At 41.4% G+C, this 12404-nt stretch overlaps 1 protein-coding gene across 10 annotated transcripts in view; it reads left to right on the top strand.

Moving 5' to 3' along the window:
* Positions 1–12404, top strand: part of MYLK (myosin light chain kinase) — a 424364-nt gene that overhangs the window by 318073 nt on the left and 93887 nt on the right. For 8 of the 10 annotated variants that reach the window (XM_074301410.1, XM_074301411.1, XM_074301413.1 and 5 more), the window contains one exon: positions 5971–6039. In XM_074301410.1, coding sequence (XP_074157511.1) covers positions 5971–6039 — 69 coding nt within the window. Of the gene's footprint in view, positions 1–2929; positions 3084–5970; positions 6040–12404 lie in introns of those variants that run through there. The other 2 variants (XM_074301418.1, XM_074301417.1) reach the window with 1 other exon arrangement.

Genomic DNA, 12404 nt, shown 5'->3' with positions numbered 1-12404 from the left:
TGAATTCAAGACTGGTGCTCTATCCACTGCGCCACCTAGCTGCCCCCTACCACAAAACATTTATTAAATGTGCTTGTTGTGTGCAAACTGAGCTATTAACTATATAAAAGAAGTAGGTACAGTCTCTGAATCCATGGAACTTGCAGCCTTATTGAAGGGACAAATTGTTAGAATAGGCTTTAGATCTTGAAGGGACCTCAGGAGATATCTGGCAATCTCCTCTGCAAGCATCCATTATGGGTGGTCACTTACTCTCAGGTAGAGTTCTTTCATTGATGGTGAGTGAGATAACTCCAGGCTCTGATGAACAAGATAGCCCAATTTATCACTGCACATCTACAATGCTGAAAAATTATATTAATTAAATAAATTAAAATGAAAATAAATTCAATAAATTAAATTAAACTATTAAATCATTGATTATTAAATTATTATTTATTAAATTGATACATTAATTGAATTCTACTAAGACAAATTTTTCTCTCCTCATAACTTCTTAGCAATCACATCTAAAGAAGTATAGAATAAGTCTACTTTCATATGACAGCCCTTCAGAAACTTGAAAGCAGCTACAATGGTTCCTTTGAGGCAGTAAGATGGTGCTGTGAGTAGAGTGCTCAGGTTGGAGTCAGGAAAACCTGATTTCTAATCTTGTCTCAGTTACTTTCTAGCTCTATGATTCTATCTAGCCTTAATCATTAAATGCATACAGCCTCAGACCTGTTAAAGACTTTAGCTTAAAAAGCCAAGGTGTCCCATTGCATCCAGGGCCATCTCCATCTATTATCTGGCCACTGGACCCAGATAGCTTGGGTCGGCATCACTTCTCTGATGTCATGGTTCTCTTTGAGAATGAAGGACAAACAACAACAATAATGATTCTAGGCAAGCCATTTCACTTTCTCTGCCTCAGTTTCCTCATCTGTAAAATGAGGATTATAATAGCCTCTATCTCCTAGGATTGTTGTAAGTATCAAATAAGATAACATATGAAAAATGTTTTGTAAAACTTGAAGCACCATATTCTTTGTACACTCATGGCTTCTCTTTTCTAGAGTTAAAAAAAAAATTCACGATAATTCAATCTTTCCTCAGTCCTTCCTCCTACAGTCAGAGTGAGGGAAAGAGAGTTGACTGAGAGGGAAAGAAATGTTAGGAAGAGGGAGACAGATAATTTGACTTTTTTGCCCTGCTATTCCATGGAGACCCCTAGGAGCCCCTTCCTCCTCCTCCTAGTGCCTCATTTTCCCTGTCTGGGATTTGACCTTGTGATATCAACTGGTTGGAGTGGGCGCAGAACAAACATGTCCCTACCCCCTGGGGAGCTGGGCTACAGAGCCATCCTGAGAGTGGAATGGGGTAAGACATTAGCCATATAAGGACAAGTTCTCCTCTGTAAGCAGCAGCCCCCCACTTTCCACACCTCCATTTTCCTCTCCCAAGTTTATTTCGGGGCATGACCAGGCCAGCAAAGGACATGGGCCCTGGGGCACAGATTGTGAGATGGAGCTCCGTTTCAGCAGAAAAATGATTAAAATAGACAGAAAATACAAGCTGCTTGAAAAAAAAAAAAAAAAAAAAAAGTTTTTTTTTTATTACTATTATTTTTATCCCCTGGGCAGCTGTGTGAATACAAAGCTGGTTTTGATTAAACACAACTGCTCTTCCAACCCACTTACTACTCTGGTTCTCACGGAGGTGAATCTGTCCCTCAGTCAACAGTACTAAGCATGTTCCCATTATGAGACATTCTCTGTTCTGGATGATATGGGGGGGTGGGTTTTACCAAAGGGAGAAACCCACAGCTTTTTTCTTAAGGCAGCCCTCAGTCCAAGAGGAAAGACAGTTCTTCCTTGAGACTGCAGATTCCTGGTACACCCCCACCCCTCTTGACTAGAGTACACAAAAAGATGTATATTTAGTACAAATGCTGTGCATTTTTATAATTTTATCTTTATGATTTTCAGCAGTTCTCTCTAGATTGTTTTTCCTCGGGGCAAGCCTGGGAGGGAGGGAAGATGAATACCACTATCTTGGTTTTGCTGCAGGGAAAACAAAGGCCTAGACAGGTTAGGTTTGTAGTTGGATCCCCTCTCCCCCTCACAGGTACTGTCTTCCACTAGCCATCTGGATTAAGCATTTATTTAGAATCTACTATATACCAGACACAGTGATAAGTACCTTTGGTGTGGTGCTGTTATTATCTCCACAGGAAACTGAAGCAAGTGGTCCACTTAACTGCATTCATGGTAAGGTGTCCCTAAAGCCTTAGTGCCTTAAAACTGAACTAAGAGAGCCTCTTAATTAAAATTAATTAAAATACTGCACTCCCCCCCAGTTCCCATAAAACAAGGCGACAGGGAAAGAAATGATGCAAGAATGACTTGGCAAATGTCATGCAGCTAATAAGTAGCTCTAGACCTAGTGCTCTATGCACTGTGCCACCAGAGAGTCCCCATATTAACATGGCATCGCACAGAAAGGGACCAGAATGTGCCCTAGAATACAAGGATCCAGACTCATGACCCATTTCTACATTAGAAGCAAGTCACTGTCCCAGCTGGGGAGAGAACGACATTGTTCAGACCAGAATGTGAATTTTGTCTTGAGAATTACATTTCTCATCATGTGCCTCAGTTTACCTAAATGTAAAACAGAATTAATCCTTCCCCTTTTCTTTTTTCCCACCTGGCCCATTCATCGGAAGGAAGGCTGTGAGAAGTATTCTTAAAGCAGGGTTCCCAAGCTTTTTTGTTCCTCAGTCCCTGCTTTCCAGCCCATATCCCCCCCTTCCCAGAGTTCACCTCTGTGAGCCAGCACTATCACTCAGCAGCTGCTGGGAGCTCCATGGCCATGGCCTTTCTTGGCACCAAAGTAGATATTACAGGAAGGAAGGAAGGAGGAGGGATCGGGCCAGGAGGAAGCTGGCTCACCCCATCCCTAGAGTTCACAGTTCTCTGCTACCACTAGCCAACAGACTATGAGGAACTCTGCAGCTCGCTCTTCCATGACCCTGGAATATTCCTGTGACCCCTGCAGGTCCAGACCTTAGACCTAACGGGAACTAAACAAATGGCTCTGTGGTGAGATGTTGGGTTGTGTGCTGTTTAATTGATTTCTTATATCAATTCTATTATAGTCCTGAGTGCCTGTGTGTGTGAGAGAGAGAGGTGAGAGAGAGAGGAGAGAGGAGAGACAGAGAGAGAGAGAGAGAGAGAGAGAGAGAGAGAGAGAGAGAGAGAGAGAGAGAGAGAGAGAGAGAGACAGAGAGAGAGACAGAGAGAGAGAGACAGAGAGAGAGGAGAGAGAGAGAGAGAGAGAGAGAGAGAGAGAGAGAGAGAGAGAGAGACAGAGAGAGACAGAGAGAGACAGAGAGAGAGACAGAGAGAGAGAGACAGAGAGAGAGAGACAGAGAGAGAGGAGAGAGAGAGAGAGAGACAGAGAGAGAGAGAGAGAAACAGACAGAGACAGAGAGAAATGGGAAAATTGGGACAATCCCAGTTGTGTTCATATTAATTAATTTTATTCCCAGTTGGGACAGGGTTCTTATTTTTGTGTTCCTTAGTCATCAAAGGTGGAATTCTCCCCAAGAGTCAGTACAGAATGGATGTGAGTGGGGATGGGTGCTTGGGATGGTCAGTTCTAGCTAGTCATCTGGGCTCCCTTATGAGGTGAAATATCAGAGAAGAAATGGACATAGTATTATGGACTCTGGGATAGCTTTTCTTAAAGACATCATGGATGGAACAGATCAGGGGCTCACTGGATAGATCAATAGCCTACCTATGGACCTGAATCAAATCCAGCTTAAGACAATTACTATGTGATCCTAGGCGAGTCACTTAACTTGTATTGCCTCTAAATTAAAAAAAAAATAAAATAAAAAACCAAAAAAGATATTCAGGATAAAAAAAAATTTAAAGCTTCTCTCTTTCCCCTGCCTATCCTAGTACTTCCTTCCCAGCCAATGCCACAGTGATAGGAAATTCTAGTTACATATAGGCAGCATGTGACAGAGGAAAAAAGTCTGAGAATGCAAGAGGGGCACAGGGGTTCTAGTCCTAGCTATTATACTCACTATCTGCATTTCCTTGGGCAAACCAATCACTTAATCCCTCTGGGCCTCAGTTCCATATTTAGAAAAGCAGGAAGTTGGACAGAATGACTTCTGAGTTATCCCCATGGTATCTAACCTGAACCACTTCTGTAGTTTTGCTTTCTGCCTATCTGAGGGGAGGGCTTCCTTAATAAAAAGGGAAAACCTTCAGAGACTGTAGACCATTTAAAAATTGTTCATGAATCTTGCTGGTAAGCATATGTCAAAGGCTCTAAGATAACATAAACTGTGAATCCCCCATTCCCTTTGTCATGGACAGCAGATATGTAAGGAGCGTTCCAAGGTCTGATAAAGCAAGAAAGGAGAACAAGAGAAGGGATGAGTTCTGCAGATAGGGTGGAATTACAATGACCCCTACCATGCCCTTCTCTGACTAGTCTAATGGCTAAACCAGAGACTAAGAATAGTAGACCCAGAGAAAAGGGAGCTCTGTTTCAACAGCCAGTTTGTCCCCTAACGTTCTTTCAACCAGTCTTAGAGGTGGAGTCAAAGATGGATGGACCCCAACTCCTCCCCATGCCAAGCCACAGGAATGTGACGAGAGACTCTTTAGAAATTCCCACTCCTTCTTCCTCTCACTGGGCTTCAAAGCACAAGTAGAAAAAGATAGGAAGGATAGTTCCTAAAAGGGAAAAGAAAGCAGATTCCACAACCATCTACCACAAACCCCCAGTACTTTCCTTAAGAACCATCTCTAAAGGTTTATTTGAAAAATTATCCATTCATATGTTTTGAAAATAAAAAGCTTTAATTAAAAAAAGAACCATCTTTAGGAGACAGAATAGTGAGTGGAATGTTGGGGCATATTGATCAGAATATGATCAGCCCCTAAAGAAAGATGCAGATTCATTGTCCTTTTCCATTCAATACAATCCCTCTATGTGCTTTTTTTTTTTCACCTGCTCCTTTTATAAGTGGAAGGGAATGGGTACATGATTCCTTATTTTGACTGTATAGCATGTACAGAAATAAGCACGCACAAGCAAAATTAAGAAAAAAGAGGATACTAACTGGGGAGATTAGGAGAGGCTTCAGAGGAAATGGTGGCTGGGCTGATCCTGTAAGGACAGTCATAATTTCCAAGAGCTGGAGTTGATGGAGTAAAGTGCATTCTGGTTATAGATGGTTTGTGTTTAGTCTGTTCAAGGATGGGAAAGTAGTCTACTTAACTTCAATCAAGGTAGGTGTGATTTTCCCCAAAGTCTTAGTAGCTTAAAACTGAACCAAGAGGGCTTCTTAAATGCTTCTGAGATGTCTTTTCACCACAAGTCTATGCTGGCCCTATGATCTCTAAAGCTTTGCATCTAAGAAAATAATGCACTTGCCCCAATTCCTATAATACAAGCTTATAGGGAAAGAAATGATCTCGTTATTAAAGTTTTAAACTGTACAAAGATTTTTGGGACACCTTTTCCTGACAGCAGGGGTAACTCCAAGCCCTAGCTCATTATTTCATACAGAGTTGCCTTGAGAAAAAAGTGCAATGCTGGAAGCAGTAAAGAGTTTACCCAGATTATCATTACTCACTAGTGTGCCCTTCAGTTTATGCCGGTTTCAAGAACCTAATGTTCTCTCCTTCTATCTGATTGATAAAGGAGATTCTTCTTGGTTGGCCTTCTGCCTGGCACAGGTTCCCTTTTCTAGCCAGCATTGATGGCCATCCATCTTTACATAGTCTGCACATTGCCCAGCAAGTCCCTGGACCAACTGGGAGTACACAGGGAGAGGGGACCACGAGTTGGATGGAGATAGGGCTGTGGGAGGCAGAAACACGTTTTTGGGACCCTCCGGACCATGTGGTTTGGTACCCACTCCACAATTGTTTTTCATTGTTGTTGTTCATGTCATTCCAGATGCTCCACATAGTCAGATGAAGTCTCGACGGTCTAAGAGCTCAGTTCCTCCTGTCCTCGGAACTGAAAGTAAGTGATCTCTTTCTGCTTCTTCTCTGGGCCATGCTGGAGTTGCCTAAGAGGTCGCAGGTTGTAAAGTGGGCCAGAGGAGTGAAGTTTCATTCTTTAGATCTGGGCTAAATCTTAGGAGATGGAATTCATATATTGGATGGTAAAGAATCCCAGTGAGACTTTGTCACAGAGAAGAGAATCTTGGGAGAGAAACATAACTTGTCTTCATGTGTCTAAAAGGCTTGGCCCTAGAGGGCACGACTAGGCAGCACAGTAGGCAGACAAGAGAAAGGGAAAGAATGTTTATTAAGCAGCTACTACTCGCCAAGCACTGTGCTAAGCATTTTTCAAATAATTGGTCATTTTATCCTCACAATTACCCTGGGAAGCAGGTGCTGTTCTTACCTCCATTTTACAGGTCAGGAAATTGGAGGCTAACAGATTTAAGTGACTTGCCCAGAGACATACAATTGTATGTGATCACATTTGAACTTAGATCTTCGTTGACTTTATTGACTGCCTCTGGAGAGAATGATGGTCTCAGAGGCAGAAGGATCTGAATTTGAATCTTGCCAAATGTTTAACTTGAAACAGGTTTTTTCACTTCTCTAAAATGAGGGTGTTGGTCTTAATGTCATTTAAGGTCTTTTTCAGCCCAAATTCTACGTTTGAAATTTCGGAGGCAGATTTTACCATGCTAGGACAAAAAACCTTTTAATTCTTAGAGCAGAGCACAAATGGAATGGGCTGCCTTGGTAGGTAGTGAATTTCCTATTTCAAGAAGTCTTCAATAGAAGGCTGAATGATTAATTATTTACAGTGATGTAGAGGGGATTTCCTATTAAGGTAATGGATCATACTAGGTGATTTCTGAAGTCCCTTTTTACTCTGAGATTCATATAGCTCCATAAGCCAGAAAACTTAGACCACTCTGTAGAAATAAGGAAATATATTTCAGATTGAAATAACAATTAAGAGTTTTCAAATAATTATTTGTCTTTCTATTTTTAAAGAGGACCATGACATCAGGTAGGTGATGTCATGTAAACTGTAATGTGCAAGTAAACTGGATTTAAGTGTGAGAGAGCTATGCAAGGTCACCTGCCTCACTTTCCCCTCCAGAGCCATCTGGGTCCAGTGGCCAAATATACATCAAGATGATGGGAGATGGCCCAGATGCCTTGGGAGGCCTTGGCCTTTTTAAGCTAAGGTCTTCAACAGGTTTCTATTTGACTGAGACCACACCCATTCAGTAATTAAAGCTAGTAGAAATTGAGGCAAAGAATGGTCTCTAGGAAAAAAGAATGAACAGTCTACTTTATAAAGTTGTGAGTTCCTCATCACTGGGAGGTATTCAAGTAGATGCTGAAAAATCCTTGTAAGGTATTCATTGGGTTACATGGCCTGAGGTGCCTTCCAATTTTATGGTTCCACTTTCTGTGATTTGGGGTTCTTCTCCTCACTCCCTCCATCAGACCTTAACTTTTGGTCCAAGTCTTCTTAAAGAGTGGTGCTTTAACATCACCCATTTTCATATAGCTAAGAAGTCTCCCTAATTGCCATGATTTCCTTCTGTCAAATACATAAAGGGCCGGAGTTAGATTATTCCTGCAGAAATGGAGCATTCAATTGATTCAATATTCATCAGATTGTCAGTCAGCAAGTACTTACTACGTGCCAGGCACTGTACTAAGCCTCAAGTTCCTGCCTTCCAGGAGTTCTTCCCCAGAGACAACATACAAATAACTCTATGCCTACAAGGGTTATACAATATAAATTGGAGTTAATCTCCCAAGAAAATCTCTGCTGACTGTAGGAAAAGAGAGCAGGCTCTGTACAAGGTGGGATTTGAGCTGAATCTTGAAGGAAATCAGGCAGCCCAGGCAAGAAAGAAGTGCATACCCAGCCTGAGAGACTGTGGGTTGGGAAGTGGAGAACAGCAAGGATGTTCTGGATTGTAGTCTATGTGAAGGGATAAATGACCATGTTATGACAGATTCTAAGTTAGAAGGTTTTATATTTGATTTTAGAGGCAATAGGAAGCCACTGGAGTTTATTGAGTAGGGAGGAATTATGTGATCAGACCTTCACTTTAGGAGGATTACTTTAGCAGCTGAATAGAGTGCAAACCAAGAGCTGGGAGAGGTGAGTCTATGAATCAGGAGACAAGGACTTGCACCAGCATGGTGATTGCAAGAATCACTTCTGTTTTCCACTATAACCCATTTCTTTTCCTTGAAAGATTTTTATTTTCTTTTTCCCAACAACAGATTTATTTTTCTAATGAAGTTTTGTTCAGAATGATACTGTAATGAGTATACACCACCTGGGAAGCAGGAGGTTGGGGAGGAAGTGGTGGGGCACCAGACTGAGATCAAACCCTTATTGTGGATGAGCCATAAAAGCAGATGGCCCAGCTCCACATAATTGAGTTGACTTTAATAATAAAACACCAACTATTTGTAAACTCATAAAATATTCTAGGCAATGACCACTATACAGTTATTAATATTTTGGGGAAAATTTGTTGTCGTTATTCATTTATTTTAGTCATGTTTGACTCTACATGACCCCATTTGGGGGTTTCTAAGCAAAAATATTGGAGTACTTTGCCACTTCCTTCTCCAGCTCATTTAAAAGATGAGGAAGTTGAGGTAAATAGTATTAAGTGACTTGAGCAGAGTCATATAGGTAGTAAGTATCTGAGGCCAGATGTTTGAACTCAGGAAGGTGAAGTTTCCTGACATAAAGTTTGACATTCTACCCACTGTATCTTCTAGCTATCCTGGGCACACACACACACGTATGTGTATGCATGTATGTATGTGTATATAAATAACATGTGTATATATTATATGTGTATGTATATATAAAATTGATATAATGTAGAATTCAGAAGGGCAAAGGAGACATTCAGATGAAAGTGCCATAAGATTTTCGAAAGGAAAGATCTCTTTTAGCTAGAAGGTATTAAGGAGAATAGGAAGGAAGGGTCACAATCTTGTTTTAAAGGAGTCTCCCATTTAATAGAGAAAGGGTCTTTTATGTATCAGATAGATGGAAATCACATCAGTTAGGAACAGTTCTCTGCCACGTGAAAATAGGAAGTGTCATCTTTTCCTTGTCCTTCATAGGTACTGAGGTGATCATGAACAATCCATTGTACTTCTCTAGGATAAGATTAGCTTTTCAACAAGCACTGAAGCTCCCTAGCACTTTCTAGAAAGTTTCCTCATCTGCAAAAAGAGGGACTAGAAGTAGATTATCTCCAACATCTCTCCTAGATCTGAATTCCATGTAGAGGTCGGATATGACTAAATAACCACATGCTATATCTTCATTTATTTGGTATGCAAGATGGTAGAAAGTTTCTTGTCTTTCCTAAAGGAGTGCACTTAAAAGTGTCTGAGTATCTAGAAAATATCTAAGACCAGATTTGAACTCGGGTTTTTCTGATTCCAGGCCTGGCATAAAATACTCTCCAACGGTATTTTCATTATCATTAAGTCTCTTAAGAAAGAATCATTAATCAAGAATTTCGTGGAATCCTATTGGCAGGAGAGGGGTCGCTACTAGATAGCTGTGGGGGTTTCATTTCAATTCTTAATGAAGAGCCTAAAAGTTGACTTTGCAAATTCTGTACCTTCTCTGTCCCCCCCCTTACTTGAGAAATGGGAAGACATCTTCTTTGTGGCCTGAGAGAGGGTCTTTCCTGGCTAGAGGCAAGAGGTGGACAAGGTAATTTTTTCAAGGCCAGTTTTCTTTTTTATTCTTAAGAAAGTGCAGATGGATCTTTTAGTTACGTTGTTGTTCCATTGTTTCAGTTGTGTGTGACTCTGACCCCATTAGGGATTTTCTTCTAGAGTTATTGGAGCAGTTTGCTCATTCTTCTTCAGCTCATTATACAGATGAGGAAACTGAGGCAGACAGGGGGAAGTAACTTGCACAGGGTCACATAGCTAGTGTCTGAGGCCAGATTTGACTTGGGAAGGTGAGTATTGACTATACCCCCAGCATTCTATCCGCTACACTGCTTAGATGCCCATCCCTAGGTTATAATGTCCTTTGATTCAGTGTTAATTGTTGGCAGATTTCACTGTTTCTCAGACATCTTGTGAAGGGCTAACATATTTGGTGTCTAACTAAGAAATCCTTCTCTTCCTCCCTTCTCTCCCCTCACCCCCTCTGTCCTAGCTACTGAAAAAAGATTGTTTGATTTTCTTGTCAGACTGGGGTTGCTCCTTCCTCACCACCTCCCTCCACTGACAGCTGTGTGAGTGAAATGTCAGCACTGAGTTTGTGCAGAGCTCATCTCTCCATTCCTCACCCTCCACCCTAGATTCTGGGGAATCTGCTTTCTGGAAAAAACTGGGAGACTTGGAAGGAGGAGTCACAATCCTGCTTTGAAGGAGTCTCCTATCTAATAGAGAAAGTAGGACATGGACCTCACAAAAGTGCATGTGAATCCTTACAGATCCTACCTCTCCATGGGACCAGAGGAGCATAGATATAGAGTCAGGTGTGGTCTCAGAAGTTCTCTCATGCAAATCCATCATTTTCCAGAGAAAGAGAGGAGGCTCAGAGATATTGTAACTAAGCTAAGATTACTCAAATAGAAAATGGCATAGGTGGAATTTCAATCCTGTTCTCTGATTCCAAGTCCAGCAGGTATAATTCATACTGAATGCCTCAGTGATAGGTTGTGGTTGGGCAGGAAACAAAAATATGATCAGTTTGGTGGGCTTAATTCCAGAAAGTTTGGGAGAAGAGTTTTTAGACAGAGTTTAGAAGAAAAAGAGGAAGACATTAATTGGTGGAGAAGATATAGAATGTTAATAGTAATTTGAACCAAAAAGGAAATAGACTGGAATGAATGGATTCTGTGTAGGGAACAGCGAGAAGATTCTCTTGGTTGGAGAAGAGGATTATATAGAGTGAGAATAATGAAGGTAGAGAGATGAAGCAAAACCTACCTGAGAAGAGGAGGCCTTGAATACTAGACTCAGAAAAATCTGTGGGTAGAAAAGGCAGTTCAAGGAAGGGAGAGGATGAAAAGGAAGAGAAGAATATAGAAAAGGAAGAAGAGATTTTTTTTTTTATTCTTCCAGTGGCCTGATGCACCTAGATAATAACAATGAGGTTATTTTTGGTGTCGTTTCTGAGTTGTTCACAGTTGTTGCAGTTGTATCTGGCTTTTTGTGATCCCTTTTGGAGTTTTCTTAACAGCAATACTGCATTGGTTTGCCATTTCCTTCTCCAACTGATTTTGCAGATGAGGAAACTGAGGCAAACAGGGTTGACTGACTTGATTAGGGTCACATAGCCAGAACACATCTGTGGCCAAATCTGAACTAGATCTTGACTCCAGGCCTGGCTCTCTATCCATTGCACCACCTCGCTGCTCTGCTGTTATGGAATAGTGACCCCTGATTCAAAACTGTAAATCCAAAACCTTTCTGTGAATTTTGGGATATGTTTTTCTGCTCAGCAGATTTTCATTCCTAATGAGAAAAGGCAGTTGGTTTAAAGTTCTTGAGCTCATCTTGATTTACAACAGGTAGAGCATCCAGGCGCGTGCCCTGTGTCAGGAAAATGCCAGTGAGGTTTGAATTCATTTTAAACTATCCTCATGTGACCAGTCAACATTTAGTAAAGGGCCTTGCTAATTACTGGGGTACAAAACTAAGATAATCTGTACCCCGTTGGAGCTTACATCCTAACAGAGAGTCAGTATCCCTGTATGTAAAACACTGTCAAAGTGGATGCAGTCACCTTGGCTAGGAAGGCATCTGGGGCACAAGAAAAGACCTCATTCAAAAGGTGAGCTGTTTGTCCTGCTGCATGCAGCTATGAGGTTCTTCTCACCACAGCCAGCCTGGTCCTGAGAGAAGCAAGGAAGAGATTCTCTGGTAGGAAACTTGGCCTCGTGTGGGGAACCCCTGTGCGCATTGGAAAATAAGGGAAGAATAAATTGAAATCCAAGATTGGAGGAGACATACTTCTCCCAGGGACATGCTGGAGATTGTTACCCACTCTTTGGTCATAGATCTGGAGATGCAATGAATTTAAGAAGACAGTCCAACTTCCTCTTCTTTTCAGATGAGAAGTCTGCAAGGTCTGGGGAAGTTAACTGAATTGTCCAAAGTTGCACAGTGCAGGATTTGAATCCAGGCCCTTTGATTACAGATATTGGGCTCTTTTGCATTGTACCCCAGAGATAACTTAGGTAGATTAAATAAATCAGAACACATTGTAAGGATCTGAAACTACCATGGCTCTCAGAAACCATTAGTCAACCCTCATTTGTCCAAGAGGAAACTAAGACTCGTGGTCTCTAAGCTCAAAAGTCAGAGATGGGATTTGAACTAAGGCTATTTGAGTCT

Source organism: Sminthopsis crassicaudata, chromosome 3 (assembly GCF_048593235.1).
Source record: "Sminthopsis crassicaudata isolate SCR6 chromosome 3, ASM4859323v1, whole genome shotgun sequence".
In the NCBI taxonomy this organism is placed as follows: Eukaryota; Metazoa; Chordata; class Mammalia; order Dasyuromorphia; family Dasyuridae; genus Sminthopsis; species Sminthopsis crassicaudata.
This window is presented reverse-complemented; position numbering and strand designations above follow the sequence as displayed.